A 26,359-nucleotide genomic window follows, 5' to 3' on the forward strand; every position below is an offset into this window, starting at 1 on the left:
CGGAGTATGAAGGTATTATCCGGAGATTGGTTCATCATCCGGATCACCAAAATCGATAACTGATGGCAACAGACCTCCAAGGCCAGGCGATGTCGCTGTTGATGCCACGGCCGTCAGGTACATCCACAAGCTCCACGCCCTCCCCCCCACCCATGACACAGTCTCCTGGGGATGCTCCGCTACCTCGTTCGTCTAAACGGAAACGTACACATGTGCATTCGCGACGAATAGTTGTCACATGTGTGCTGTAGGGTCTTCGTCTGGCTCACCGTTACCGTTGTTCGTCAAGCGTCCTCATGCGTCATTGGAGCGCCACCTTCGACTGTCCAATTTCCAATTAAAAGATGCCGGCGCGACATGCATGGAATTGAAGCACAAGCTGGACAATGCAGCGACGGTGTTCCGCCTTTCACACACAGCCATGCACCTTGAAAGCAGGGTTGCAAGCAGCCTCACGTCGAATCGTGAAAAGTCTGTGGAAGTGCGTACCATTGAAACGTTCAAACAGGCGGCGATGGGCAAACTCCACCCGGCGCCACGATGCACTCTGCCCCAGTCCACGCCACCACAGACCCTGTCGTCGTTGCCAGCGAGCAGCAACGTCGACACCGATCACACTAGCATTCCATCCTGCCAAGACCCGTATTTCTACCTCCGTCCACTGCAGCTCCACTCCCTCGACGACTACGACATCCAACAATTGAAGCGCCTCGTGTTGAGCCCGCCAGACATCCAGACCCTGCACCGCTCCATCTCCAAGTGGCTCTCCGCCTTGCTAGACTCGGCGGCGTACCCTTCGTCCCCGGATGTGCACATGGATATGTCCCGGTCGGCGTTGCGTGTCCAGTACATTGCCCTGGCGGCCCATTACCTAGGCAGCCATGCGTACGCCAGCGCCCTGCTCAAGTCCAAATTTGGCACCACCTTCGCTCCGTTTGTGTGTCGACTTGACAAATATTCCGTTCGCCGGGCGCATTGGTCGCTGTCCGAGCCCCTGTGGCCGTCCGGGGACGTCGTGGACGCAGCATTTCCGGACTTCCGCCGCTTGGTGCGGGCCACACGTGACGGATGCCCCGAAGTGTTGAGAGAGCTTGTGTGTTCTTCTTCTGAACTGGACGACAAAGAAATGGCGTACCACAAGGCCGACGACGAAGCCACGTACTTGCAGCAATGCATGTGGATGACCAAGCTGGCCGAGTTTGCCCAAGGGAACTTCCAAATGGTCTCGAATGGGCTCAAGGCCATTGGGCGATCCATTCTAGCCATCCATCGCCGTCAAATGCTGCACCGATGGCGCCACGACGTGGACACATCGCAATGGCAAGCGTTCTGTCTTGCGACCAACGAATCAACCAACTGGACGAAAGAGGCGCCCTTTTTTTTGCGCCTAGCCCTCAGCCCTCCAACAACGTCAAAAGCGTCGACGTCTGAACCGATCGACCCGACCAAGCAACGCTCGACGTGGCTCCAGGAGTATGCGACATCGTTCAGCCTGGACGATGCCGTGCACCATCTCATGGACCCTGCCACCGTCTCCCGCATGTATCGGCACGGCGAAAAACTGCAACTGGGCCATTATGTCCTATTGGACGAAGAAGTCAACCCCACTGGTGCCGACGACATGATGGACCAACTGCATGCCACGCGTCAGGACTTGGCCAAGTACGACCGGCAGCTGGCCTGGCACGTGTGGGCTACGACCAACCTCCTCGCAGACCCACAGAGCTGTGCGTTCAAAGTGAAACCCAAAACGGAGGCTCTTCGACCTCGCGTTGCTCCACCTTCCAAGCTGCCAGAGGGATCATTGACGTCGCCAAGTTTGAACACGATTCAATCGCGGTTGCAAGAACTGGCCCTGCAGTTGCAACACAGCCAGCAACACCACGAAGCATCCAAGTGGATTGGCATGGCGATCGAACAGCTCGGCCATCATCCTTTGGAACCAGCCCACAACCACCCCCCATCTGTCACCGACAATCTCATTGGGGCCAATGACGTCGAACCCAAGGGCAACGACGACGACATATCCGACGACGATCAAGCCGTTCTCGTGGAGTCACCTCCACGCACCACTGCCACGGCCGAGAACTTGATTGATTTGACCGAAGATGACGACGTCGTCCCACCACCGGCCGCCCCCACCTCACCCACGCGGACAATTCTTCAGGGACAAAACCTCGACAAGCCGTCGTCGCCTTCACCCGCACCGCCAGCCGCCCCCCCCGCACCCCCTGCGTACGCTGACGAACGCATGTACCTCAACTGTGCGGCCACGGATCGTCTAGTCGTGCGGCAGATGGGGGCGCTGTTTGACGCGGATGTCAAGAAGTGGTATGTCCACGAAGGCCAGAATTTGACTCCGTTTTCCAGGTGGTCCCCCCATCCTCGCGCCGTGGAATCGGCGCCAGAACCCCCCAGCAGTCCCACCGCATCCCCCCCTCGACTCTCCACCGAATGCATGTACTTTGACTGTCCTTACATTGAGCGGGACCAAGCCCGGTCGCAGGGGGCGCTGTGGGACTCGGAGAAGAAACTGTGGGTGGTCCCTGCTGGCCGAAACCTCAAGCCGTTCCTGCGATGGACGCCCCGCGCCCCGCAAGTCTCGACCGATCGAAAGTACTTGGACTGTCCGTTCCCTCAAAAGTTTCTGGTCAAAGGGCTGGGCGCCGAATGGGACCCCGAAGCCAAAGCCTGGTTTGTTCCCCCCGGATTGGACCTTGCGCGATTCACCCGCTGGCTTCCCCCGCCACCACCCACCACCGAGGAAGCTTCCCCCGAACCCTCTGTCACACACACACCCAACCCCCCGCCTTTTGAAAACAAAGTGGCAACGGAGCCTGCTATACCGCCCATCGCCATGTCGTCGTCCAACGAAAACGTAGCCTCCACACCATCACATGCTGCTGCGGCAGTACCCGTGGCCAAAGCTGCCGCAACTCCACCGGCGGCACCGGTGCGCAAAATATCAGTCAAGCCATTGAAGCGTCGGGCGATCTCCCATGCTGCTATCCTCTCGTCGTGCAAGAATGTGTTGTCCGACATGATCGATTCCATCGAACGCACGTCGGGGTGTCCAAAGTGCAAACACGAGTACCTGTGGAACTGTGTTCAGTGCACACGTTGCAAAACGCATTGCAACTGCATGGACGAGTATCGTTGCCAACAAAACCTGCGGTCGGAACAAGCGTCGATGTTTGAGGCGGCGCGGCGACGCGCTCGGCTTTTGAAGCAAGGAGTAGGGGGCCAAGTGGGGCCCCTTGCAGACTACACGTCGTGTGTCACGGGGGCGGACTTGGTGTCGACGGCGCGCATTCTAGCCATGTGGCGAGACACCAATATGTTTGGGGTGCTGGGAACTCCCCCGACGGCGAGCTTTCAAGTGGTGAAGCGGCAGTATCGGTCGATGGTGTTGCAGCTCCATCCAGACAAGTCCAAGCATGACACGGCGGACAAAGTGTCTGCGTTTATGGCCGTGACGAAAGCGTTCCGAGAAGTCAAAGTCATGTTTGGGATTCCGTAGTGCCATATGCGATCAGATCAAAATTGAAATAACGTTACTGTACTATTCCATGTTGCAACTTCGAAGCATGTATTTGTACTATACGTACAGTGGTAACGTTACACCAACTCTTACCTGGTCGCTGGTCGCGGAATATATTTTATGGTCGCGGAATAGTACAAAACGGATGTGAAATGGATGAAATTTCTGACCTGGCAACATCCAGACAACCCCGTCAGTGAGAAATAGATTACGTGTTGAGCGGTTAGCCGTCGGACTGGTATAACTCGGGCGCAGTGCGGGCCATCAATACCAAGCAAAAAAAGTCTTCGTCGCCCAAACCCGTTTTTCGCCAGAACACGAAGCTGTGGAAACCTCATTGCCAAAAGGTTGGGGCATATTGCGTCAACTTCATCTTGGCCATCTTCCAGTTGACCTTTCGAAGTCCTTTCGCCTGGGAAGATCTCCACGGCGGATGTCAGCGCTGCGACCCGCTGGTTGCAACCAACCGCAGACAACGCTTGAAGCTCAAGCTGTGGTTTCATATCCTTAACGTAATGAGAGAAACACTACCGTAATATGTGTTGTAGTCAACGAGAAATCGACGAACAAAGTAAGCAAAGAGCGATGCTGATGTCTGGTGCCCCACGTTAGCCAACTTAATGACACACGTCCCATGGCCCGTAATTGGTGATTGGATGGTTCGGTTGCAAACCGGATTTCTTCGATGTTGTGGACACAGCTACAATTGTAGGTAGGCTAGAGCTATGTCGTTATGTTACATTATCATTGGGTTGCTTGAAGCGTCGCCTGAACGCCCGTAGAGCTTAACAGGTACGCAAGGTTGACGGACAAGTGGCTGATCATGCCTTCGTTTTTCGTGACGAGGGCAGAGTACGCGTCGAACGTGATGACGCCTTCCTTGTCAGCGCCAATCTCGACAAACGTCTTGTCAACGATGAGCTCGATCTGTTCTTTGGTCAGTTTGATGTTGTTTTCGGATGTGGTCGTGTGCAGCATGGTGGTGAGTTCGGGCTTGGACAGTTTGCCGTCGCCGTCCATGTCGAGAATGTCAAACGACACTACGCAGTAGCAAGTGATGGCCAAGTCAATATTGAATCGCTACAACATATACACAAGTGTTGTTAATGTACATCGTATTTTCTCAGGCAATGTAGCTTTTGTAGACAACAACGACACGCTCTGGGCAAACTCGTCAAACGAGATGCGAGAATCGTGGTTGGCGTCGATCAAGTGGAAAAGACGATCGGCATAGATGGATTCCTTTTCAGGAAGGCCCATGGCTTGCTGGAACTTGACGCGGTCGACGCTCCCCGTTGGCAAAGTCACAGTGTCAGAGCTGATGGCATCGGCTGGACTGTCCTGTAGCTGGTACCGTTGGAAATGCGCCCCAAGCAACTGCAGTTCGTCGGGAGTCAACCTCGTCTTGGCTTGCATGGAGACCATGACCCGCGGCGTCAATGCTGGCACGAGGGACCCATTTGTTGTGTCCACCGACGCGCCAGCACCCATGGAGAACTCGGGCGACGGTTGAAACCGAGTTCAGCAATCCAATCATGAAACCGTCACTAGCCGTTTCACGAGTGCTAACGTTAACAGGCAATTTTTTATCCGGATACGCTTGCACTTGACCTTGTGAATACAAGAGGTATTATTTTGAACGGCCCATACATCGGTAATTCCGGATAAAATGTGCTTCACCAATCAAATGATAAAAGACTATACCACACAGAACGGATCTTTACCGAAGATACATCAAGTAATCGGCACCGTGTGAACCACGAGTAGACGAGCATGATGTCCTCCAGTGATGACGATCTGCGGTTTCGAAGTGCGTCGGAAAGTAGTGCGCTGCTATCCGCGTTCAAGGTCAAGCCATTGGAAGGACAGTCAGGTGAGAAATCGTTTCGCGCCACGCGACGCGCGTTCTGGAGCGAAGCTCGCGCCGTGTGGAAGATGGCATGGAAGGTATCGCTAGTGACTGTGTGTCAAACGTCGTTGCCTACGATCTCAGCTGCGTTTCTGGGTCATTTGGGCATGAACGAATTGGCCGGCAGTGCGTTGGCCAACATTTGGATTTCAGGGGTTCAGGTGGTCATCTACGGGTTCGCCGTCGCGCTTTGCACGGTACGATTTCGTCTTGATTTGGAACCAAACAAAATGGACTGCGTTGTAGTTGTGTGGTCAAGCTTACGGCGCGCAAAACTACGAACTGGTCGGGATTTGGCTTCAACTCGGCATCTTCTTCCTCACACTGTTCTCGATTCCCGTGTGCATCTCGTTCTTCTACGTCGAGCACATCTTTGTGTACCTTTGCGACGACGTCCAAGTCCTCGCGTTCGCAAGTACGTACGCGCGGTACTCTGCGTTGAGCATCTGGCCGCAGTGCGTCTACTACGCCCTTCGGTACGTCCGTCGCGCCCCCTTGGATCCAGTACGCATGAGTGTGACGTAGGCAATACTTTCAAGCGCAGGAGATCGTCACGCCCGCGACAGTCATCAACGTCCTCAGCGTCGGCGTGTGCATCGTCGCCAACCAAGTGCTCATCTACGGCGTCGACGGCTGGATACCCGGGCTCGGCTTTATCGGGTCACCGCTCGCGCAGTTTGCTGCCGCCGTCTTCCAGCCGCTCGCCCTGCTCTTGTACTCTTGCTTTTTCCGACGACACCACGAAAAGACGTGGTACGGGTTCACGTGGGAGTGTTTGGAACGTGAGCGAGTGAAGCGGTTTCTGCTGTTGTCGCTTGGGATGACTATCAACATGGCCATGGATGAATGGGTGTACTCGTTCGCGACATCGCTGGCGTCGTACCTGGGGCCAACAGTCTTATCGGCCAACAGCATCATCTACAACCTGTGGAACCTCGTGTTTGGCGTGTACTGGGGCTTTGGGCTGCCGACGCAGGTCCGCGTCGCCAACTTCCTCGGGTCGTACCAACCGGACCGCGCCAAGCGCACCATGTGGGTCGGCTTTGTGCTGGGCACGGCAGCCAGTGTCATGTCGGCGCTCGTCGTGTACGTGTTCCGGCAACCCATCGTGGATGCGTTCACGCCCGACCCGCAGCTCCAGGCCACGATCCATATGGCATTGCCTGTGTTTTGCATCGCCGTGTCGCTGTCGGGGCTGCATCTGGTGCTGGCGGCGGTCGTAGAAGGCATGTCGTTGGCGTCTACGTTGGTGTGCATCACGGGCATCGGGTCGTGGGTGATTTTGTTGCCCAGTGCGTATTTGTTTGGGGTTGTGTGGAACGGGGGGTTGCCGGGGCTGTGGTGGGGCAGGTACAGCCTTACATATGTACCCCGTCGACTGAACGCGTGGCTTGATTTGATGAATGTGTCGTGGATGATGATGATGTTCTAGTGTGCTGGGGGAACTGGCCAAGTTTGTCATGATGGCGGCCTTCTTGTACCAGATTGACTGGGACGAGATGGGCCTCCTCGCCGTCAAGATGTCCGAGGGCGAAATGGACGACGACGAAGTCGAGGACGACGTGATCCAGCGCATGACACGCAGCATGTCGACGCCGTCGCTGCTGAGCACGCCGGTGCTGTCCAACTTTACGACCCCCCAGCAAGTGTACCCGCACCACCGTCTGTCTGAAGACGACCGGATGCTGCACCTGTTACATGGCGCCGCCAAGAACGCCAATCGAAGCTACCGCACCGCCGACAGTTTGTGACAACTACAAATGTAAAACCTGACGACGACGACATAGAGAATGTTGGTGTTTGAAAAGAATGCATGTTTGCATACTACAAACTACTGTGGTACTGCGGAGTGTACTACTAGTACTACTAGTAGTAGTAGTATGGTGTCATGGGGGTTACTAGTATAAAGAGTTTGGTTTAATCCTTGTAAGCATCGAATCGTCTAACGTTAATCGAATGGAGTGAGTGGCTACTGAAGTCTGGTGGTGTAGCGTCGTCCACTTCGAAGTAAAAGCAGAGTGCGTACGGTGTTACCAAGCAGCAGCCAGTGGTATAACAACAGGACCCTATGAAGAGTACTAACTGTAAACTACTTGTACTACTACGTGTGTCTAACTACCGATGATGCTGTGTACTAACTGTAAGTCAAACAGGCAGTGCTGTAGTACTGTGTGACCCTTGTCACCTCCTTCGGGCCGATGAATTTGATTTCGCAAGTGCTGAACTATCAATTTGGACATCATTATCTGACGACAGATGGAGGGAATGGGTGAATGACTGCAGTCTACTGGTAGACCAACACTGTCCAAGGGACTTGAAGGATGCTGGCGTAGTCGTTTCGACAGGCTGAAACAATATCCCAGCACCGTATCGCAGTTCCAGACAACTGTTGAACGATTTGTTATCAACCGTTAATTCTAATGGATTCTTCTTCGTGGTGTATTACGTCCGCGACGACGACGGGCCGGACAAGGTCATGCCGACGCTGCCGCTGGTGTTGCTCGTGTCGTGGAGGTTGTACAACAGCTGGGACAACCATCGACTGGTCGTCATGTCTTCCTTCAACACGTCGTCAAACGTTTGGTTTTGTAGGACTTCGGGGAGGCATTGGCGCAGCGCGTCCTTGGCGCGGGCGTTGTCCGAGAGTCGGAGGTAGCACCGGATAATGTGCTTAAGCAGTCGCGTGGACGGAGCCTCGACCAACATGGTGACCATTTTGGACAGGACCGACCCCACGGCGTAGAAGCGCTCGGGGGTGTGGCAGATGTACGTCAATCCCATTTCGTCGAGGAGGATCTTTTGCACGATGAACGTCGCGACCTACCAAGACGATCGTTACAATGACGCAACACGGACGTGTCTCGTACCGTCTTGGACAATTCGCTGCCCGCTTCCATAATGCGCAGACATAGCGGGATGATCTCGGTCTGCAGCAAGAAGTTGATCACGTCCGTGTCGTCAATCTTCACCAACGCACCGATGACCCCCAACGACGTCAGTCGAAGGTACTCGAACGGTCGGTTCTTGCTCACGGTGTTTAAGAACGGGTACAAGTACAGCGGAATGTGCGCGTTCAGGAAATGCGTCCGCGTCTCGGCGTGCGACGCGACGCACTGCAGAAGCGCCAGCGCGTTGCACACACGGTTCGACGCATGCGCGGTGAGCTGCGGCGGGGACAGGAGCGGGTAAATCGAGATGATCTCTTGCAACAGCGCCGCGACGGTTCCAAACGAGTGCCACAGGATCGGCGCCAATTCTGGGAACTCCTCGCGTTTCTTGCTCAGTTCCAGCAATGCGCCTTCACGTTGTTCGGGCACGGACAGCTCCAGAACCAAGTGGTACAGCTGATCGGATCCCATCGGACCATCGGGTGCTTGGCCAGGCGGTAAGCTCTGTCGATTCAGTTCCATCATCGCAACGCAACCTTCGAACTCACCAACCCCAAATTCCTTGTTTAGTACTACTAGCCGGGACAAAAGTCTAACTCTAATACTGAGTATACGTTACTTCAATATGTTGCATTGAATCTATGGAGTAGTTTTTTAAAGTAGACTAGTATTACTATGTACTACTAGTAACTAAATTCTAATACTATAATATAAACTGTAGGACTTTCTAGTTAAGCGAATTGATCTCATAGTATCCGGAGGCTACTATATTAAGCGATTGTCCTTATAGTATCTGGAGGCTAGGTATGACAAGTGCGATGTGTGACTTTTTGTTGGTCGAATCCCTCGCATTTTCAGAAATTTCAAAAGCTACCTGTTCTCCAGGAATATTTAATACGGATAATTGTACCGGTTTGTTGCACAGATAAGTACCATATAGTCGATCGCCTTGTTTGGACATTTTAGCAAGGGGTTAAGTGCGCCCACGAGTGGTTCGCGATAGATAACCACTCGGTGCAACTTAAACCCGGAAATAGCATTAAATGTACGTACACATGCGCTCACCGGGGTTAGGACAAAGTCCCGGGTTACAGGGCTACGAGTCTTATGTATGACCAGAAGATTTTATATACAGTTAGTCTTATCTGTGCAAAGAACAGGGTTGTCCCGACGATTATCCATTAACTCAATATTCCCTGTGAACAGGTAGTTTTCGACCTCAGCAGGTAGTAGCCAGGGAATTCCTCCTCCATTTTACTACTGTACGTACTAATCGCATTCACGATTAAATCCAGTTGCAGTAGTGTGTGAATGAGAAAGCAACGGAACATGGCAAGCACTCACCCGATTGGGCTACTAACTTACCGTATTAATAGTAACTTAGTAGCAACTACTTACAGCTATTATTTAATTCAAGGGGACTATTATTAAAATAATAGTCCCCTTGAATTAAATATTCTCATCCCATGATGGAACTGGAAATATCAGGGTAGATTCCAGGCTTATATTTGAAGGGGTAAATCCCTCAAGTATAACTGCAACCCGGTTTTCACTAGTTTGTACACTGCATTAACCTCAGCCCACACTTGCGCTACAGTGTTGAGGACAGTTGCGGTGTTACGTTGTCACATCATTAAGAAGGGACTACCAACATGGTGAAAACGACGAATGACCGCGCCATCGGAGTACCTTAGCTATTCCGGATAATGGATAGGACTTCAAAGTACTACTTTTAAAGGAATCCACCTTGTTCTTTTATTCCGTATCATAGGAAATGAAGGTACAGCACTCCAGCATTTCGCATTTTGCCATGACCGCCCAAGGAGATGATAGCAGTGGTGGCAGTGCCAACCACCATCACGAAGAACCCGAATCTCGTCACGAAGAGCACCATGAAGAGCCCCATGAATGGAAGTCCCAGGAAAAGTGGGTGAAACACCAAGAAAAGGAAGCTGAGAAGGAAGAAAAGGAGGCGAAGCAGCACGCGAAGGAAGCTGAAAAGGAAGAGAAGAAAGCCCAGAAGCATGCCGAAACCGCTCGCAAACATGCCGAAGCAGCCCGTCGACATGCCGAAGCAGCCCGCTTGATCCGCAATGCGACCGTTAATGGCACGATCCCTTTCCACGAAGGCAACTGGACCCATCCTTCTGGCAACTGGTCGCAGCACCTTCTCCCCGAAGCAACGAACAGCACCCTCAACCAAAACATCAAGTTTGAAAGTCACCATGGTGACTCGTTGTCGCTGGAAGCGATTTCCCACGACCAACGCCATAGCTCCCTCACAACGGCAAGTGGTCTGGCCGTGGTTGGCGTGTTGGGTTTTGTGGCATTCAAGGTGGTCAACAAGCTCCGCCGCCGTGCGGACTACCACATGATTCCATCGGAGTCCACGTTCTTGATTTAAAGCATTTGGTGCTCCATGTAGTGGGTTGGCAAGATAATTCTACTTTGATATGTTCGCTCTCGTATTTTGTTTTCCGCGCAAATTGATGACACCCCGTTGACATCGCAAGGGGCAACGCGACATGGGCCAGCATGATTTGGCGGCATGCAATATATCGTTACAGTAACTACTGTACCTGTACTCGGAACTTGCCCATCACCAAATCCATTCAAGCTCATCCACATCCCGCTTCTCATTGATTCATTCATTCATATCAATGAGAAGCGGGATGTGGTGCACCTACTACAGGACCTACATCCGTATTCCAGAGTATAAGGGTAGCTTTATCACTCTTGAGAAAAGACACGATTATTTGTCAGGTTGGGCGAGTTTTGTGGTGCTAACTTTTGGAAACCAAACGCAATGTGCTTTCAATCACATGCTAATAATGGGTCAAACCTGTTCACTTTGTGCTTGTGAGCACGACAATAGTCTTCTATGACGCTCAAGCTTCTTCCTGCCCATCTACATAATTCACTGTCAACAATCGCCTGACGATCTTGTCGTATCCGGATGACGAGTGATTTACTTGAAGTAGTACTTATTTAATACTCCTAGTAGTACTTCGAAGAGCGATTCCCTGATAAAAATTCATACAGCTTATATTCGAGGTGATATCTACGAATCCGGATACATCTGGTACATGTGAGAGGAAGGCCTTAACGGAATTCATCTGGATACCCCCACGCTGTCGATACAAAAAACCCAAAGCTAAGGGAATTACTCGTACCGTATGTGTAGGACGAGTCCAAGTCAGTTGATGGCACTTCGCATTTGACCATGTCTGCTCCTGGAAACTCTGGTGAACACCATCACGCCGAAGGGCCTCGGTACTCTCGAGGGGAAGAAACGAGCCATGAACATGATAAGCACCATGAAGAAGCCGCGAAATACCACGACAAGGAAGTGGCTAAACATGCCGAAGGGCCTCGGTACTCTCGAGGTGAAGAAGCTCACCATGAGCATGATAAGCACGGTGAAGAAGCCGCGAAATACCACGACAAGGAAGCGGCTAAACGTGCCCATGGAGCCCACAAGGGTGGCGAAGAACACCGCAATGTTGACGGTGCCGTCGCGCATGGAGGGTACAGCCATGGCGAACGCAAAGAAGAAGCGCCCCACGTTGAGGAAGATCATCTCGAACAAGCCAAGCAAGGCGGGAGTGTGGCCCACGGTGGTTTTTACCACGGGGAGCACAAAACAGAGTCGTCCAACGCGACGCATGTGAATGGCACCATTCACTTCGTCCAAGGAAACTCTACCGGCAACTGGTCGCGTCTCGCTAACGGCAGCACGCACGGCGACCAAGTGATCCAGTACGATGGCCTTCGTCATCAAGGTGGCGGCTCGTTGTCGTTGCAAGCGAGTGTCCGCGACCAGCACCACAATGCCCTTGCGACGGCGGGGGGTGCCGCAGTGCTTGCCGTGGTGGGTTTTGTTGCGTTCAAGGTGGTCAAGAAGCTCCGCCAACGCGCCAACTACGAGACGATTCCTACGGAGGCCACTCGCATGATTATCTAATTTTGCCCTTCCCCCATCGTAGTTAGTCGTCCGAGAGTATGAATCCATAACTCTTGCTAACGCTTTGTCTGTTGAATCGACTGTGGTTTGTTCGATGTTCTGCTAACTCAATGCAACATACAGTACCCCCCCCCACGGGTGACATACTGTACCCCTCCCACAGGTGACTGTAAATTGCAACAATTGGGAATACCGTTCGTTACATGTTACAGCTTGCACTCGTTTTGAAAGTCAAATGCCACCGCCGTGTAAAAGTGCTGTTGCAGATCGTCCAACGTGCAATATCCCTTTTCGTGACAGAATGGCATGTCCACTTCGACTTCGTTGGCCAAGAATTTGACTCGTTTTTCATCGTTCTTCCCGCACTTGTACACGTGGAACGCCAGATTGCTAGCGAATGGGGACAGCCGCGACACTTTGAACTGCCGGTGGTGGATCTGGGCCTCTGTCCAGGATGCCACCAGGGGCGACGTGGACGAGCACATGCCCAGCAAACACGCCAATGGAAGCACTGTTTCTGCATGGGCAAAGCGAAAGTACGCAATAGCAGCAGAACCAGGATGATCCGTGGCGGTCATCGTGGCCAGCATGTCTGCCAGCAACGGCGCGGCGATCGCCACCGAAATTGCAAACCCAGGTCCGCACTCGTAGTACTTTTTCAGGTCGCTGTGAAAGTCCAGCAGCAGCAAATCTCGCGTAGGAAACAGCGAGCACCACATGGAGGACGTGTTGAACAAGGCTACGTCAAATCTATACCAAAGGATGAATACGTATATCAATAGGGATCGATGGTTGAAACAAGGACGATCGAAGGGGAAGGTTGCATACGTACGCGCAGGCGTCGTACACGGCCATAAGTTGGCTCCACTGGAAAGATGCAGACGGTGGCAAGTGCAAGCCAGCGTCGCGGAGCTGGGCGACCATGGCCAAGGCCCGACTAGTCTCTTCAAACGCTTTGGTTTGAATAGTCATGTTGGTGCTGTAGCGAACCCACGCCTTGTATTTCGGGCAATTGTCAAAGAACCGAAGGGAAATGTCCTACGTAACAGCGTCATCTCCATATAATCCTATGTCGCATCCACATCATGAATGCATAAGAGTACTTGGCCTTGCGGTTGGCACTTGTATGAAATGTTGGGGGGCGACGGTGTGTCTGCAAAATACGCCGCGGCGAACCTACGAATGTTGACACACCATTGCTCTGCTGGGCCAATTCGACGTGTATACCGTTCAGCGCTTTGCTTTGTGCGAAGGACGTGTGTATGTTCAAACACGAATGCGTCGGGGGAGTAGCGCGATGGCAACGAGTAGCGATCGGCCAGCATCCGCGCCCGACGCCCCAGCCCTTCCATTTCCACTTCGCCAGCGGGGGCTAGGAGTTCCGACACGCTTTGGGGATACGAAAACGCATACGTCTGCAGCCACTGGGGTAGTGTGCTGTTGTATGCAGTTTGCAGTTCGTGAAGGGTACGTTGCATCTTGATGTAATCGGATTCCATGGGATATCGCGTGCCATGGCGATACACGGCGTTGATTTGAACGAGCGAGCATGTGGACCAGTTGTTTTTGGGCTGTTCATGTGGCTCCTCGACAGAGCCAGACATGGCATACGGCGTGTTGGTGGACAATGGAAACACGACGAGCGACGACGTGGCCGCCACGAGTGGCTGCATGGCCTGTGCATCCAACCACCATCGACATGCCAGTACCACCCCAATGGCCAGGACAGGAAGCGCGACGAGGATTCGCTTTGCCAGCCGGCCAACATGGCAGTTGCGATGGTGCTCAATGGACTTGTACGAGCGCGTCATAACAAGGACAACCCAACTGCGGAATGCCGACAAGCACAACCAGCAGCGCCGGCCCCGCCAAGATTGACTTTACATTGCACATCTGGTTTCGACATAACTTTGTATTGACCAATCACAGCACTTGAACACAAGAAGGCAAAACTGCAGCCTTGGGAAAAACTACGTACACTGCAACCTTGCACTGCACTTTAACTTTGCTACAGGCAATCCATCAAGTCCAAACTCCACCTATGCCCACTTTGATTCTCTCAAATGATAGGGACTCTATGTAGCCTAGGGCAACGCACATGATACAAACAACGAACGGACGACGGCGAAGTGGTATACAACGTTGGTATATTCTCCTGTCGTCTATTCGTCGTCGTCTTCGCCTTGCTCGTCATCCGAGTCGGGGACTCCCCCACCGCTTTGCTTGCGTTTGGTTTCTTCGTCCTTCTTGGCCCGCCACTCGTCATACGGACACGTCGTGTACGAGAACGGGATGGCGTCCAGCTGCAGCAGCCAGAGGGGGAAGACCGCGTCCTGCTCCTCGCGCTCCATGATCTCGGGGAAGATGAACGCTTCCTTGAAGCCTTCGATGCGTGCCACTTGGTCGGGCTCGTCGAACGCCAAACTCGGCCGATGGTTTTCGTTCTTGTCGTTGTACACTTCAAAATGCGCCTACACAACCCCCCCCCATGGCAAAAAGTCATCATTCATGACACTTCGTTCCTTTTCTCGATATTTATATTATCAAATCGATTCGAAATTGGAGCTACACGAAATCGGCGGCAGACAATCGATATACGACCAAACCAAACCCACAACATGAATCAAGTGGCCAATCAAATCCTCGCTTCGACCAATGCAACATCGAATTAGTGTGCGACTGAAATTAGTGTGACATTGGATGCTTCAAGTCAGTATACAAAGAATCGATCGATAGATTTGGCGAATCCGCATAAAAGTCCACATTTGGGGTAAAAGAAAGACAATATATCGGTACATAGCATTGGCATCGGCGCGGTACCTTGGCCAAGTATAAGCCTGCGCTGGGCGCTTTGGGCAGGTCCATTTTGGTCTGTTCGAACGCTTTCGTGATCGTTGACGCCGGTGTCGACCCTCGAAGTACGTCCATGGTCGTACCAATCATCTTGCGGATGTGATGCAGCAGAAAGCTTTGGCCAATCACGCGCAGACGAATCCACTCGGTGCCGTTCTTCACAAACGGCGTGTCGGCTTCAAACGACAAAATGTATCGTTTGCATCTAGAGCAGCAGCGACCATGTCAGCAAGTGAAAACTGGCGGTGGCGGCGTCGGTCGTTACTTGGGGCTGTAGGGCGGCAACTTGGACGTATAATTGTGAAAGTTGTGCGTGCCTTCAAAGATGGCCAACGTCTCCCGAAGCTTCTCCAACGCAGACGCATCCAAACGGAACTCTTTTTGCTTGGCCCACGCAGCTGGATCGACCTCCAGGGATTGGAACTCGTCGTTCGTCTTGGCCGTCCATGGGCCGGCCGCCGCCGCGCCTCCTCCCTCGGACGAGTCTGCAGCAGCAGCCTTGGGGGCAAACACAAACGTTGGCGTCAAGTACTCATACGTTCGGCGATCGCACGAGTTTTTCGCGTTAAAGTTCTTTGTCACGAGCACAATTTCCAACACTACCAACCATGATGATCGACCACCAACTCGTGAGCACTGACTGTACTCCAGGAACAGATCGCGACAAAGGATCAAGTACCTTGGATGTCGGTTGGCAAGAATGAGTTGACTTTAAGTCGAAATTCTTCAACCTTGCCATCCTCAATGCATAGCTTGGCACAGACCAGCTGACCGGCGGCGTGGACACCCTTGTCCGTGCGGGCGGCGCGATTCCATCCAATCTGCGGAGTGATTAGCATGTTTGAAGTGTTCATGAGGAAGGCTACCTTTTGGATCATGCCATAGTTGCAGCGAGCAATGCCACCTGCTTCATACAATGCACGCTCGAGCTCGGCTTCGACGGTCTTGACGCCGATGTTCCTACATGGTATGTCAATGGATGCAACCTGCTGCTGCATGACAACACATACATTTGCATGCCCGAGTATTGCTTGCCCCCATATGCCAACAGCAGTCCGTAGCGCTTCTTCGTCGCAGTGCCACACTTGTCGGTCGTGTCGGTGGCATCCAGTTGGGATGCGTACGAACCTGGGTGGATCGCGGCCGGGAAGTGGTTACGTCGGTCATACTCATCTTCCTTCTTTTCATCGTCGCCACCGTTGGCTTCGGCGTTCTCACGTCGAGCCTTCTTCTCTGCCTTCTTCTCAGACCAGTGCTTTCGTTTCGGCTTGGCCATGATGGATGTTGAGATGTTGGTGGCGCTTGAAAATCTTGGGTGGTGGAATTCATTGCCACAGGCCCTGTATGCTTTAATATTGCTCTTAATCGAGATTCGCACTTTCGAGGGTCGCTCTTTCAACGACTGGCTCGCGCTCGTGTCGGCCGAGCCCTCGAGTATACATTTATCCAGATAATAAAATAAACGAGCGGTGAATTTCATTCTCGCCGTTGATTGGCTACGCATGTGGCTGGTCTCTAAACCACCACCGACCAACGAAAGCAAGGGTAGCTGCTCGGCAATTAGTTTCTTTTGACGTGTAAAGTTAAGCAATGGTAAGTCCAGGTCATGGAGCGTGGTCTGTGGATGTCTCGATATGTATGTGGATGCTGAGGATGGCATGATGCGACGTAGACCTTCTCCCGCTTCGTGACCATCGGCCGTGTGGCCTTGATCAACTACGGCCCTGACTCTGGCAAGTTGGCCACCATCATCGACGTGGTCGACGAAAACAAGGCTTTGGTCGAAGGTCCTTACAGCGTCACGGGCGTGAACCGCCACGTGATCTCGTTCAAGCGCTTGGCGTTGACTGACTTGACCGTCAAGATCCCTCGCCAAGCTCGCGAAGCCACGTTGAAGAAGGCGTTGGTGAAGGCCGACATCTTGAACAAATGGGCGGCCACCGCCTGGTCCAAGAAGACCGAAGCCAAGAAGACCCGTGCCGGTTTGAGCGACTTCGGCCGCTTCAAGAGCATGATCGCGCGCAAGCAAAAGTCCGCTTTGATCAAGAAGGCGATTGCCACTGCCAAGAAGAACTAAACACAGGTGGAATGGTAGTAGTCACTTGCTTAACCGTGTTGGGTTTGATTTATTGTGTACAAGGAGTGCCCATGCTCCTAGCTACTGCATAGAGCGAGCCGCCCATGGTCAATAATATAACGTCGAATGATCACATGGTCGCCTCCACGTTTGTTTGGAATTTGATTGGATTTGGTTGGCAAAGTTGCGATTAGGTTTATGTCCAAGCGAATTGGTCGGTCCACTTGCAGCTGCTATGCCTCGCCGTTGCTTTGAGCCTAGGTGGCAGGCACCTCCAGTGCCAAGTGCATGCCCGCATCACTGTACTTCATACATATTGCGTGAAATCAGTAAATAGTAAGGCACTTCAAGAACGCATGCCCGCATCACTGTACTTCATACATATTGCGTGAAATCAGTAAATAGTAAGGCACTTCAAGAACTTGACGTTCACAATCAACCAACGCATGGAACGATGAACCCTCAAACTTATCGGTACAGTACAAGTTGCCTGGCTAGATATTTTACTCACAGCGTACGGCGAACCCAACATTGAACAGGACAACCACCTAACCTTTGAGGTGTTCTATCTATATTAATACTGCATGTAGTACTACCTCAACCCTCCACCCTTTGGCACCTCCTATAATGTCGACTGACCATCTATGTACATGCACGTATATGCATTCTACTGTAGCTATAAAAGTCACTTGATTCAAAGATGTCAAATCCCCGTGTTGTTGTTAACCAAAACGTGTTTAGGCTTTGGCCAACTTAGCATGGTGCGCCTTCTTTTGGACGACGCGGGCCTTGCGTTGTTGCAAACTGCGCTTGGCGGTGTTCTTGAACTTGAGGTCCGGGGTGTACGCCTTCTTGGGCGCAGGGGTCGGGTCTTCACGGATGGCTTCGTGCACGGCCGTGTACATTTCTTCAATGTCGTCCGAGCCAAGGCCAGCCTTGATGTAATGGGCAAAGTGCTTTTGGAACATTTCCGGGTCATCTTCTTCCAATTCCTTCATGTGGTTGGCAATGTGTTCGCCAAAGATGCGTTCCTTGTGGACATCGGCATCGTACGACTTGGCGTCGCGGTCGTAACCGGGGAAACGCTTTTCGCTGTGGGGGATATCCAAACCGGCATCGGTGGCGCCCTTCAACGCACCAAACACGCGGTTACCGGTCGACGTCGTGCGGAGACCCACGTCCAAGAACGCGCGGAAAGGGCGCTTCTCGTCGGCGACTTCGGCCACGTAGTACGTGCGGCCGTTGGCTTCGGTCTTGACGACGGTGCCATCCACTTCCGTGTTGCCTTCGTAGTCGCCGTCCAAGCCGAGCTTGTTCAACAAGCGGCGGCCGACCAACAAACCCGTGGCGTACGCAGCGGCGTAGTTCTTGAAACCAGCCTTCAACCCGTAGCGCTTGAGTTCATCAGAGTACGCAGAGGTCAAGATCTTGTCGCCGTCGATTTCGGCGTACGCGATTTGGGCGATCACGCGCTTGTTGGTGATGCGCACGACAAGGCGGTACTTGGGCGAGTTGTACTTGTTCTTGTCTTGCGTGATCAGACGCTTGCGGGCGCGGTAGTCGGTCTTGCCTTCACGGCGACGACGGTACTTGACTTGGTAGCGCTTGAAATAAGCCTTGTTCTTAGAGACCTTGACGAAGGGCATGCTAACTTGGGGAAATTGAACAATACCGTGCCACCACGGTGATGGGGTGCAAGTGTTAACTGGGGTGGGTGACAGAGTGGTTGGCTCTCGGCACTCTCAGTGGGCCAATCATATTGCTGTACGAGAACCGACCACGAATTGATTGGCTGAAAACATTGTCCAACCCGGCGACGATTAGGCCAAATTTATTCCGTTGTGGACATTTCATTGGTTAGAAAGGCAACAATAATTATCAAGTCGATTCTGGTTGTCACAATATTAATAATAGAAACAAGGGATTACTACACCTTTTTGCGGTTAATTTCAGCTTTTTTTTTACTGTATTTCACTTACTGTTAGCTTGCAGTATATTTCACGAGACCATCGATATATTCGGATAACGTTAACTGAAGTTTGAGGTCGCCACGAAATTAACTGGAGATAACCGAAATATATCGGTGGTCTCGTGAAATATACTGCAAGCTAAGCGAAATTCAGTGAAAAAAGCTAAAATTAACCGCAAAAAGGCGTAGTACTAGTATAACAGTAAAAATGATTTACAGTAAAACTACTATAGAAGTACTACGTAGTAGTTAAGAACTGCTTCACTCGAAACATGATAATTACTTTTGCAACTCGGACAAGCGGCGCTGAATAGCTTTAAACACTGCCGACTGGGGCTGGGGTTGACGTTTGGGACTAGCTTCGATTGCAATGTCCCACTTGGCGTCCGTTGTGGGTTGTCGTTTCCGACGAACTTGCACTTGGCGTTTGGCTTTGAGTAGCAACGGCACTATAAGCACCAAGATCGCGTCCTTGACCTCGCGTGTGAGCCCAGTGAAGCGAAAGCTCGATTCGTTCGTGGGGTGGTTAAAGTACATGGCCGAGAGCCATCGCGCGGCCGCCGTCCGCGCCATTACATCCGACGTCCACGACGTTAAAATGTGCTCGACTTCGGGCGAGTTCATGTCGAACGCAGGCGCGGGAATGGCGTCGAGAAAGCTATGCATCAACTTTCGTTAGAAACCAAATGAAGCTTCGTTCTTACGCCGGGTCACAGAGCTGCCACGTGTACAGGATGTCATGGACGCCGTTTGTGTGGGTAGCCACCACACGTTCCAGAGTCGAGTGGTCCACGGCGGTCAAGAGCGATTCGATGAACCTGGCAAAATCGACGGCGCGACTCCCTTGAAGTGAAGTGGACTCGAGCAGCATGACGGTATCCGTGTTTCGGATCTACACAGCCACCATCGAATCAGACACACAAATATTAATAAAATACTAGACGCGACCAGCAGTTTGAGAACGTAGTTGGCTTGCTCGAGGGACGACATGAGCCGATGGAACGGCGTTTTCAGTTGACCCAAACGGCGTTCCAGGGTGACCCATGAAATGGCGTCCGACGGCGCTGTCTGCCTACGCCATATCGCCCGTCGATGCAGGATCAGAAACCACGTGGAATCAGAAACCCCGTGGTATCAGAATCACACATGGAATCAGAACATACCGAAAGTGGGGAGACGTCGTGTCTTCACGGGCCATCAACTGGCGTTCGGTGCCTTCGGCGCGGCGGGATGCTCGTTGGAGGTGACGATCTTGAGCCACCAGCACTTGTTTGACGTGAGCTTCCACGTCCGCCTGCCACGTCATGACGGTAGCTTTCAGATCGTCCCGTTCACTCCGTAGCGCTTGCATGCGAAGAGCAGCGAGTTGCTGTCGATTCCGTGTTTGCGCATTCCGGGCACTTAAAACGACGCTGAAGGTAGTTAATTGGTCTGTCACAAATGCCAAGGACTCCGCAGAGATGGCTGCCCACGTGTCTTTGGCAGCATGCCACTCCTCTCGCAAGCTCCTGACTTGGGCCGACAGGGCGTTTACGTACGCTGCATGGGGGTTCTTTGGCCGGAAAGTGTACTGATACAGTTGGTCCAACGATGGCAACACCGCCGCCTGCATCGCCCCGACGTCGCCCCGAATTGTTTTCAAGTCCGAAGCCAAACCACGAAGCGTGTCTTTCCATTCCCCGAGGTGCCCGTGGGTCGGTAATGAGGAGGACTCGTCCTCAGTTTGCACCGTTTTGGACTCGCGCTTCAAATCAAGGATGGCTTCGACTGGAGAGGGAGCAGCGACCTCTTCCACTTGATAGAGTCGGACGGCCACTACTTCCTCTTCGAGGCGTCGTTTGTCGCGCGCTAATGTCGCGCACGTCTCTTGCGACGATGCAAGGCCGCTCGACATGTCGGCGAGCGCGATCTCCAGCGTGACGATCTTGTCTTGCTGGGCGTTCGAAACAGAAACTACGTGAGAAAGACGAGCTTCGAGAGACGTGTTGTCGGTGATGGAGATATCCAATTGATCCTGAATAGTGTTCATCGACGTCTGGAGCGTGTGGAGTTGAGCCCCCAGCGAGCTGAACTTCTGCCGCTCGGCATTGAGTTCAGCTTGGCACTCGGCTGCGACCTCTTCTGCTCGTTGACGAAAGTGGATGGCATTGTCCAGCTCGTCACGGAGTTTCTTGAGCTCGTTTGTATACTGTCGTTGCAAAGCGTCGAGGCCATGGCCGTGGTGTTGGCACGCCGCGTGGACTGTCTTTGCTCGCTCCTGGTTCAATTCGGCTTGCAATGTATGTATGTCCACCAAGTGCTGCTCTTCTTGGACCATGAGTTGGGAACGACACATTCCAACCTCTTCTTTGCTCTTGGTCAGCGCCTCCTGAAGAAACTTGATCGCCTTGTACGCATCCCGCAGCTCGGATACCGCCGACATGGCAGATATTTGGAGATTTCTCGCGATTTCCAAGCATGCCATTGGCTCAAATACCAGCCAATCCAATGGCGACATGATTTACAACCCGGCACAAGATCGCAATAACGTTAGTCTTTCTTCACGAGGACACAAGTGAGCTGTCCACCCGTCACTCGAACTCCTCAATGCGCCAGTGTGTAGTATGCGACGACTACACTGAATGCATCTTCATAGCGATTCTGAGTATCAATAACCTATGCTACTCCAACGGTTTTCCTGTCATGGCACAAGAGGGGACAGGTCTTCCTTTTTGGTAGGAGTTATGTGAAGCATCATTGGATGCCAATACAACTCGATGCGAAGTACCTGTGCCAAATCGACAAATGGACAAGCATGCAATGATGCTTCGTCTGACATCTAGGAGTCGATTGTGATTCTTCTAGCTGATACACAGTTCGTACTCGTTTTGAGATACATAGGTTTTGCACAGCACGACGGCACATTTCCAACGATAACGTTCCTATTAGTAAGTGTTACTATTTGGGACCTGGAGTCACTGTAGTTGGGCCGGCGGTGGCGGTGGTGTTTTGAGCAAAGTCGCTCTCGTTGACGGTTTGGAACAAATACGCTTGCATGATGTGTTTCAGATAAAACCCCATGACATTGCTCCACGCTTCCCCCACATTGGGTGTGCTTTCTTTACCAAGCCAGTGCATGATCACTTCAATGCACGTTCCGACGTACACGGCAAAGTGATGCGGCCGCACGAGCGGGATGGATCTGTGCATGTGGCCCAGGTGGCGACATCGGTGCTTGACTTTTTCGTGGTCGTCGGACGCCGTTTTGAGGATAAACGTCATGGCCAGCACCAGGACCTCGGCGCGTTTCTTGGGGGACGAGAACACCCCCTCCATCGCCGAGTCTCGCTGGAAGAGGCGATGGAAGAACTCGTCCTGGAACAGCACGATGCCCGGCTGGTCGTAGCCTTTCATTTTGTCGGGCGTGGCTTTGCAGATATCCCGCCATGTCTTGGTGCATTCTTCGGCATATGTCTGGTTCAGCATTGGAAACAACGGAATGTTTGCGGGCAAGTAGTGGTGCACGTGGTCGGAGCTTGCCACGCCATGAAGGAGGAATGGTGTCGCGGGGTACTTGTTGTCTGATATATCACCGCGTGCCACCTTGCCTTGTTTGGCGCCCATAACACAATTGACCAAACGATACCACAATGCTAATGTGGTTATTCTGTAAAGCCACGCAACCGATGGGCGGTTTCGTCCCTTCAAATAGCAGCCCTGTCAAAACCAAAATTCTCAACGCAACAGTTAGTTTCTTGCCAAGTTAATGTAAAGTGCTACAACCACCGGTAGCACATATATATATTCTCCGGGGTAACACATAACGTTATCACGTTGTGCGTTCGTGCTTTGTTAGGTGTTTGCGCTACTTCAGCCGACGATATGTGAGTTTCACAAGCAATGCAGGTTTCATTTTGACATTCGTGCCGATAATAATAGTTGAATTCATGTGATTGGGCACAATAATGTGCCAGAATCATATTGAAAATGCAACCAAAAACTCGACGAAGGCAATTATTCCTTGCATTTTAACGTTACAGTTAGTCGCGATGAAGATTCTCAACAAATTTTCAAGATAACGTGAACGTTAATGTAACGTTCGTTATGTACTCGTAGTACATGTTATCGGTATGTAGCCAGTTGTGAGGTACGAGTGAATGTTCGGCGACGAGATATGACGAGATAGGGTATCTCGTCAAGCGACTTGCAATGGCCAGTGAGCATCTCACCGAGGCGGTTGAAACAGGTGGCATTGCGTATTTCGCGGCTGTCTGAGGTGGGGCATATGCAGGTAGCATTTCCGCTCTCGAAAGCCACCGACTCGACGTCGAGTTTGCACACAGCCGAGAACTCCACTACCCCTACACGTTCACCAGTCGTTCCCATGTCGACGCCATCGCCGGTTTCGCCTTCCTCGACGGATCCAACCACTGTCGTTGCACCCACCAGTGCTACCCCGTCAACACCCCCACCTCAGTTGACAGTACCAATGCCCACAACTCCACCGACGACGACAAAGAAACCAGTGACAACTGCAAGTAGCACGGTAGCTCCTTCCACGATGAAACCATCGCCAAACTCTGTTGCACCAACTGCCACGCCCTCTGTTACCCCCGTGCCTTCATCCAAATTCCCCACGCCCCGGACGGCATCCTCGCCTGCTTTGACTTCTCAAGCTACAACCAATAACCTTGGCACCTCGGCTACCCTTACGTTTACTCCACCCCCGCCACAACCAGGTAGAACCTACTTTGTTTTCACTTTCACAGCTAATAGCATGATTGTACTAGACGTCACGGGTCTTGACAACGCCCTCTCCGACTGGAACAACTCAGCTACCTTCGTCCCAACTCATGTCCAGATCGACACCACCGTGGCCAATCCAAGCAACAATCAGGCCATGTTGATAGCTATCATTGCGTGTGCAAGCCTCGCCTTGTTTCTCGTGGCCTTCTTTGTCGTTCTGTACGTGCGACGGGCTCGTCGGGGTTCCGAGAGCAACGACCGCACCCGCCGGGGAGACGACGAAGTCTACCTTGGCACCCCGCCGACCTCGACCTTCAACAGGACGAGTCAACATCCTCGCAACCAGCGCCAGCCGCCCCAGTTGTCGCCTCGCCAACGACAGCACTTGTCCAAACTCTCCCCTCGATCGTTCCTCCACCACTCGCAGCCCACGCCCACGTCGACTTCCAACGCGTCGTACATGCTGCCTAGCCCCGTGAACTTTATCCTCGACCACCCTGGCGGTAATGGCGTCGAGTACAACAACAGTTTCACCCGGACGGCCATGGCCAACCGCAGCTTTGCCGTCGACGACATTCGAGACAACAATTCCGCGGGGTCGTACCAATCCGACTCGGCCAAAGGGTACTTTGACCTGCGGCTGTCCACCCCCGCTGGGTCGTCAGGCAGGAGTCTGTCGTTCAGCTACCGCATCACGTCCCCCGAAGCAAGCATGCCGCTGTCATCAGTGTCGCCGCGAAGTGTCAACTCGGACTTGGCCATGTTGGACGACGACCACCGACGGTCAAGCGGGGAGTCGTCCAACTTTAGCATTCGTGTGGACAGCAAGGAAGATCTCACCGCCGACGGGAACAATGACGATCTGGACGGCAGTAGCGACCACGTGACCCAACTGCACGACGACGGCGATCGTATGAAGACTGCAATAGACCACCAAGCTCGCCGGACAAGCAGCGTCTCGTCCGACCTGTCGTCGTATCATATTTAAGCCAGTTATTTCCACGATGGGACTGTTGCGGTGGTGAACTGGTTCTTGATGGAGGTTCCTCCATGAGCGCTAGCTTGGGGATGGAGGGCTGGATGGGAAGGGATGGATGATGGCGGTTGTTTGTTCAATTGCAGTTTGGGGGCGAAAATCGGAGTGGCTCGAACTGCATCGACGTTTTCGTGTGCTGGGGGCATCGGGGGGGCGTTGTGTTGCAAAACACTCACGAGCGTGGCTTGCATGTCTGCTTTGGCTTGGCTTTCTTGGGTCAATCGGTCGTGGAGCTGGCGATTCTGCGCTTCCACCATACCCCTCCACTGTTCTTCCTTTTCGCGTTGGTCCAACGCCGTTGCCTAGACATGTACTACATAGTATGTGGCTAGGAACACAATGAAAACTATTATGACTGGCAAGTACTCTCTGGTCCTCCAGGGCACGACGAAGAATGTGCACTTGGGTCATGAGCAACTGGTTCGTCTCGTGGGCAGCCGTCGCAAGCTTTTGAAGCTCTTCGTTTCGACGTAGGGTGGCATTAGACCGTGTCACGAGATCCTCTTCGTGGACTAGGGCAAGTTGCAGCGCTTGGCGGAGCCCATTCCGGAGCAACTCGATCGCCTTGTCCTTCTCGGCCACTGCTTTCTTCAAGTCGCTACTTTCATCTTGAGCCATTGAATCCATCCCCGTTGGCATAGGTAGGTACCGAATCTCGTCGGCTTGTTGATGGGCAATGCCCCGCCACTTGACTTCCATGGCCTCTCGAACGTGAACCAACTCTTTCGCCTCGGATTCCTTTCAAGCTGGTTTAAAAGACAGACCGTCTTATCATAAGTACCAAAGACTCGTGTAGGACGTCGGCACTGCGTTCTGCCTGCTGCAACATCGCTTCGCATCTCGCGGCTGCTGGATCAACTGACTCGTGCTCTTGGAATAGCATTCGCGAACGAAATGGACGGGGACATGCATGTGGGGTCGAATCCCACTCTTGTTTCTACAACAGAATCAACATTCCCATGGCTCCTCATATTCCATGGATATGTTCGCTTGCTTGTGCAGTACATCAAGTGCTTTGGCATATTGCCCTGTGGGCAGAAGGGGCGGCGTTGGAGCTGGATTGGACATACTTGCGGCTGCTTGTTCCTAACGTTCGTCGCAAGCGAACCCTTATAGTCCAACGCGAAGGCAACCCACCCACATTTATGCGATACTGTACCTGAATGTGCAGCATCTTTCGCAAGCCTTCCAGTTCACATTGCACATTCCGCTGCAACATGCAGATCATGAGATCGTGGTTGTGCATGTCATGCCATGCTGATGTACCTGAATCGATCCCAATTTTGAATATGCTTGGTGCTTTTCCGTGCATGGCGCTATCTCAAACATGTGTTGTAACTGAAAGGTCGCGGAACGTAGTTTCACAGTTATGAGAAAGTCCAAGAGGTTTACGCTGC

At 52.6% G+C, this 26,359-nt stretch overlaps 14 protein-coding genes across 17 annotated transcripts; 6 read left to right on the plus strand and 8 right to left on the minus strand.

The window, feature by feature from the left end:
* Positions 1 to 234: 234 nt before the first annotated feature.
* H257_06597 (hypothetical protein) lies at positions 235 to 3,576 on the minus strand. The gene has a single exon (XM_009831878.1). It carries the CDS (start codon positions 3,052 to 3,054, stop codon positions 2,638 to 2,640), a length of 417 nt encoding a protein of 138 aa, XP_009830180.1. The 5' UTR covers positions 3,055 to 3,576; the 3' UTR covers positions 235 to 2,637.
* Positions 3,577 to 4,181: 605 nt separating this feature from the next.
* Positions 4,182 to 5,082, minus strand: H257_06598 (hypothetical protein). Its single transcript, XM_009831879.1, has 2 exons — positions 4,654 to 5,082; positions 4,182 to 4,581 (listed from the first exon to the last, which is right to left on the minus strand). The coding sequence occupies exons 1-2, from the start codon at positions 5,030 to 5,032 to the stop codon at positions 4,286 to 4,288; spliced, it is 675 nt and encodes a 224-aa protein (XP_009830181.1). The 5' UTR covers positions 5,033 to 5,082; the 3' UTR covers positions 4,182 to 4,285.
* Positions 5,083 to 5,317: 235 nt separating this feature from the next.
* Positions 5,318 to 7,201, plus strand: H257_06599 (hypothetical protein; the record flags this gene model as incomplete). The annotated part of the gene is made up of 4 exons (XM_009831880.1): positions 5,318 to 5,647; positions 5,697 to 5,926; positions 5,976 to 6,800; positions 6,883 to 7,201. The coding sequence occupies 4 exons, from the start codon at positions 5,318 to 5,320 to the stop codon at positions 7,199 to 7,201; spliced, it is 1,704 nt and encodes a 567-aa protein (XP_009830182.1).
* A 606-nt stretch (positions 7,202 to 7,807) lies between these two features.
* H257_06600 (hypothetical protein) lies at positions 7,808 to 8,897 on the minus strand. Its single transcript, XM_009831881.1, has 2 exons — positions 8,318 to 8,897; positions 7,808 to 8,270 (listed from the first exon to the last, which is right to left on the minus strand). The coding sequence occupies exons 1-2, from the start codon at positions 8,861 to 8,863 to the stop codon at positions 7,893 to 7,895; spliced, it is 924 nt and encodes a 307-aa protein (XP_009830183.1). The 5' UTR covers positions 8,864 to 8,897; the 3' UTR covers positions 7,808 to 7,892.
* A 1,209-nt stretch (positions 8,898 to 10,106) lies between these two features.
* Positions 10,107 to 10,806, plus strand: H257_06601 (hypothetical protein). Its single transcript, XM_009831882.1, has one exon. It carries the CDS (start codon positions 10,113 to 10,115, stop codon positions 10,740 to 10,742), a length of 630 nt encoding a protein of 209 aa, XP_009830184.1. The 5' UTR covers positions 10,107 to 10,112; the 3' UTR covers positions 10,743 to 10,806.
* Positions 10,807 to 11,561: 755 nt separating this feature from the next.
* H257_06602 (hypothetical protein) lies at positions 11,562 to 12,302 on the plus strand (the record flags this gene model as incomplete). The annotated part of the gene is made up of 1 exon (XM_009831883.1): positions 11,562 to 12,302. One exon carries the CDS (start codon positions 11,562 to 11,564, stop codon positions 12,300 to 12,302), a length of 741 nt encoding a protein of 246 aa, XP_009830185.1.
* A 183-nt stretch (positions 12,303 to 12,485) lies between these two features.
* H257_06603 lies at positions 12,486 to 14,172 on the minus strand. Of its 2 annotated transcripts, XM_009831885.1 has the most exons (4): positions 13,530 to 14,172; positions 13,406 to 13,478; positions 13,135 to 13,340; positions 12,486 to 13,052 (listed from the first exon to the last, which is right to left on the minus strand). In XM_009831885.1, exons 1-4 carry the CDS (start codon positions 14,111 to 14,113, stop codon positions 12,509 to 12,511), a joined length of 1,407 nt encoding a protein of 468 aa, XP_009830187.1. In that variant the 5' UTR covers positions 14,114 to 14,172; the 3' UTR covers positions 12,486 to 12,508. The 2 variants fall into 2 exon arrangements, with proteins under 2 accessions (XP_009830187.1, XP_009830186.1); XM_009831884.1 differs by having other exon boundaries at positions 13,406 to 14,172.
* Positions 14,173 to 14,350: 178 nt separating this feature from the next.
* H257_06604 (tRNA pseudouridine(38-40) synthase) lies at positions 14,351 to 16,458 on the minus strand. Its single transcript, XM_009831886.1, has 6 exons — positions 16,166 to 16,458; positions 16,022 to 16,115; positions 15,835 to 15,976; positions 15,421 to 15,754; positions 15,123 to 15,360; positions 14,351 to 14,773 (listed from the first exon to the last, which is right to left on the minus strand). The coding sequence occupies exons 1-6, from the start codon at positions 16,429 to 16,431 to the stop codon at positions 14,465 to 14,467; spliced, it is 1,383 nt and encodes a 460-aa protein (XP_009830188.1). The 5' UTR covers positions 16,432 to 16,458; the 3' UTR covers positions 14,351 to 14,464.
* Positions 16,459 to 16,679: 221 nt separating this feature from the next.
* H257_06605 (hypothetical protein) lies at positions 16,680 to 17,392 on the plus strand. Its single transcript, XM_009831887.1, has 2 exons — positions 16,680 to 16,748; positions 16,828 to 17,392. Exons 1-2 carry the CDS (start codon positions 16,746 to 16,748, stop codon positions 17,230 to 17,232), a joined length of 408 nt encoding a protein of 135 aa, XP_009830189.1. The 5' UTR covers positions 16,680 to 16,745; the 3' UTR covers positions 17,233 to 17,392.
* Positions 17,393 to 17,921: 529 nt separating this feature from the next.
* Positions 17,922 to 18,946, minus strand: H257_06606 (hypothetical protein). Its single transcript, XM_009831888.1, has one exon. It carries the CDS (start codon positions 18,876 to 18,878, stop codon positions 17,970 to 17,972), a length of 909 nt encoding a protein of 302 aa, XP_009830190.1. The 5' UTR covers positions 18,879 to 18,946; the 3' UTR covers positions 17,922 to 17,969.
* A 430-nt stretch (positions 18,947 to 19,376) lies between these two features.
* Positions 19,377 to 21,637, minus strand: H257_06607 (hypothetical protein). Its single transcript, XM_009831889.1, has 4 exons — positions 20,365 to 21,637; positions 20,150 to 20,273; positions 19,906 to 20,093; positions 19,377 to 19,859 (listed from the first exon to the last, which is right to left on the minus strand). Exons 1-4 carry the CDS (start codon positions 21,621 to 21,623, stop codon positions 19,481 to 19,483), a joined length of 1,950 nt encoding a protein of 649 aa, XP_009830191.1. The 5' UTR covers positions 21,624 to 21,637; the 3' UTR covers positions 19,377 to 19,480.
* Positions 21,638 to 22,100: 463 nt separating this feature from the next.
* H257_06608 (hypothetical protein) lies at positions 22,101 to 22,825 on the plus strand. The gene has a single exon (XM_009831890.1). The coding sequence runs from the start codon at positions 22,358 to 22,360 to the stop codon at positions 22,763 to 22,765; it is 408 nt and encodes a 135-aa protein (XP_009830192.1). The 5' UTR covers positions 22,101 to 22,357; the 3' UTR covers positions 22,766 to 22,825.
* Positions 22,826 to 23,342: 517 nt separating this feature from the next.
* H257_06609 (hypothetical protein) lies at positions 23,343 to 25,264 on the plus strand. The gene is made up of 2 exons (XM_009831891.1): positions 23,343 to 23,919; positions 23,971 to 25,264. The coding sequence occupies exons 1-2, from the start codon at positions 23,466 to 23,468 to the stop codon at positions 24,912 to 24,914; spliced, it is 1,398 nt and encodes a 465-aa protein (XP_009830193.1). The 5' UTR covers positions 23,343 to 23,465; the 3' UTR covers positions 24,915 to 25,264.
* On the minus strand, positions 23,930 to 26,311 carry H257_06610 (hypothetical protein). 3 transcript variants are annotated; one of them, XM_009831892.1, is made up of 7 exons: positions 26,229 to 26,311; positions 26,122 to 26,172; positions 25,968 to 26,048; positions 25,744 to 25,899; positions 25,612 to 25,700; positions 25,329 to 25,560; positions 23,930 to 25,264 (listed from the first exon to the last, which is right to left on the minus strand). In XM_009831892.1, the coding sequence occupies exons 1-7, from the start codon at positions 26,289 to 26,291 to the stop codon at positions 24,920 to 24,922; spliced, it is 1,017 nt and encodes a 338-aa protein (XP_009830194.1). In that variant the 5' UTR covers positions 26,292 to 26,311; the 3' UTR covers positions 23,930 to 24,919. The 3 variants fall into 3 exon arrangements, with proteins under 3 accessions (XP_009830194.1, XP_009830196.1, XP_009830195.1); XM_009831894.1 differs by having other exon boundaries at positions 25,744 to 26,048; XM_009831893.1 differs by having other exon boundaries at positions 26,122 to 26,231.
* Between the last annotated feature and the right edge of the window lie 48 nt (positions 26,312 to 26,359).

This window comes from Aphanomyces astaci, assembly GCF_000520075.1.
Source record: "Aphanomyces astaci strain APO3 unplaced genomic scaffold supercont1.13, whole genome shotgun sequence".
NCBI lineage: Eukaryota > Oomycota > Saprolegniomycetes > Saprolegniales > Verrucalvaceae > Aphanomyces > Aphanomyces astaci.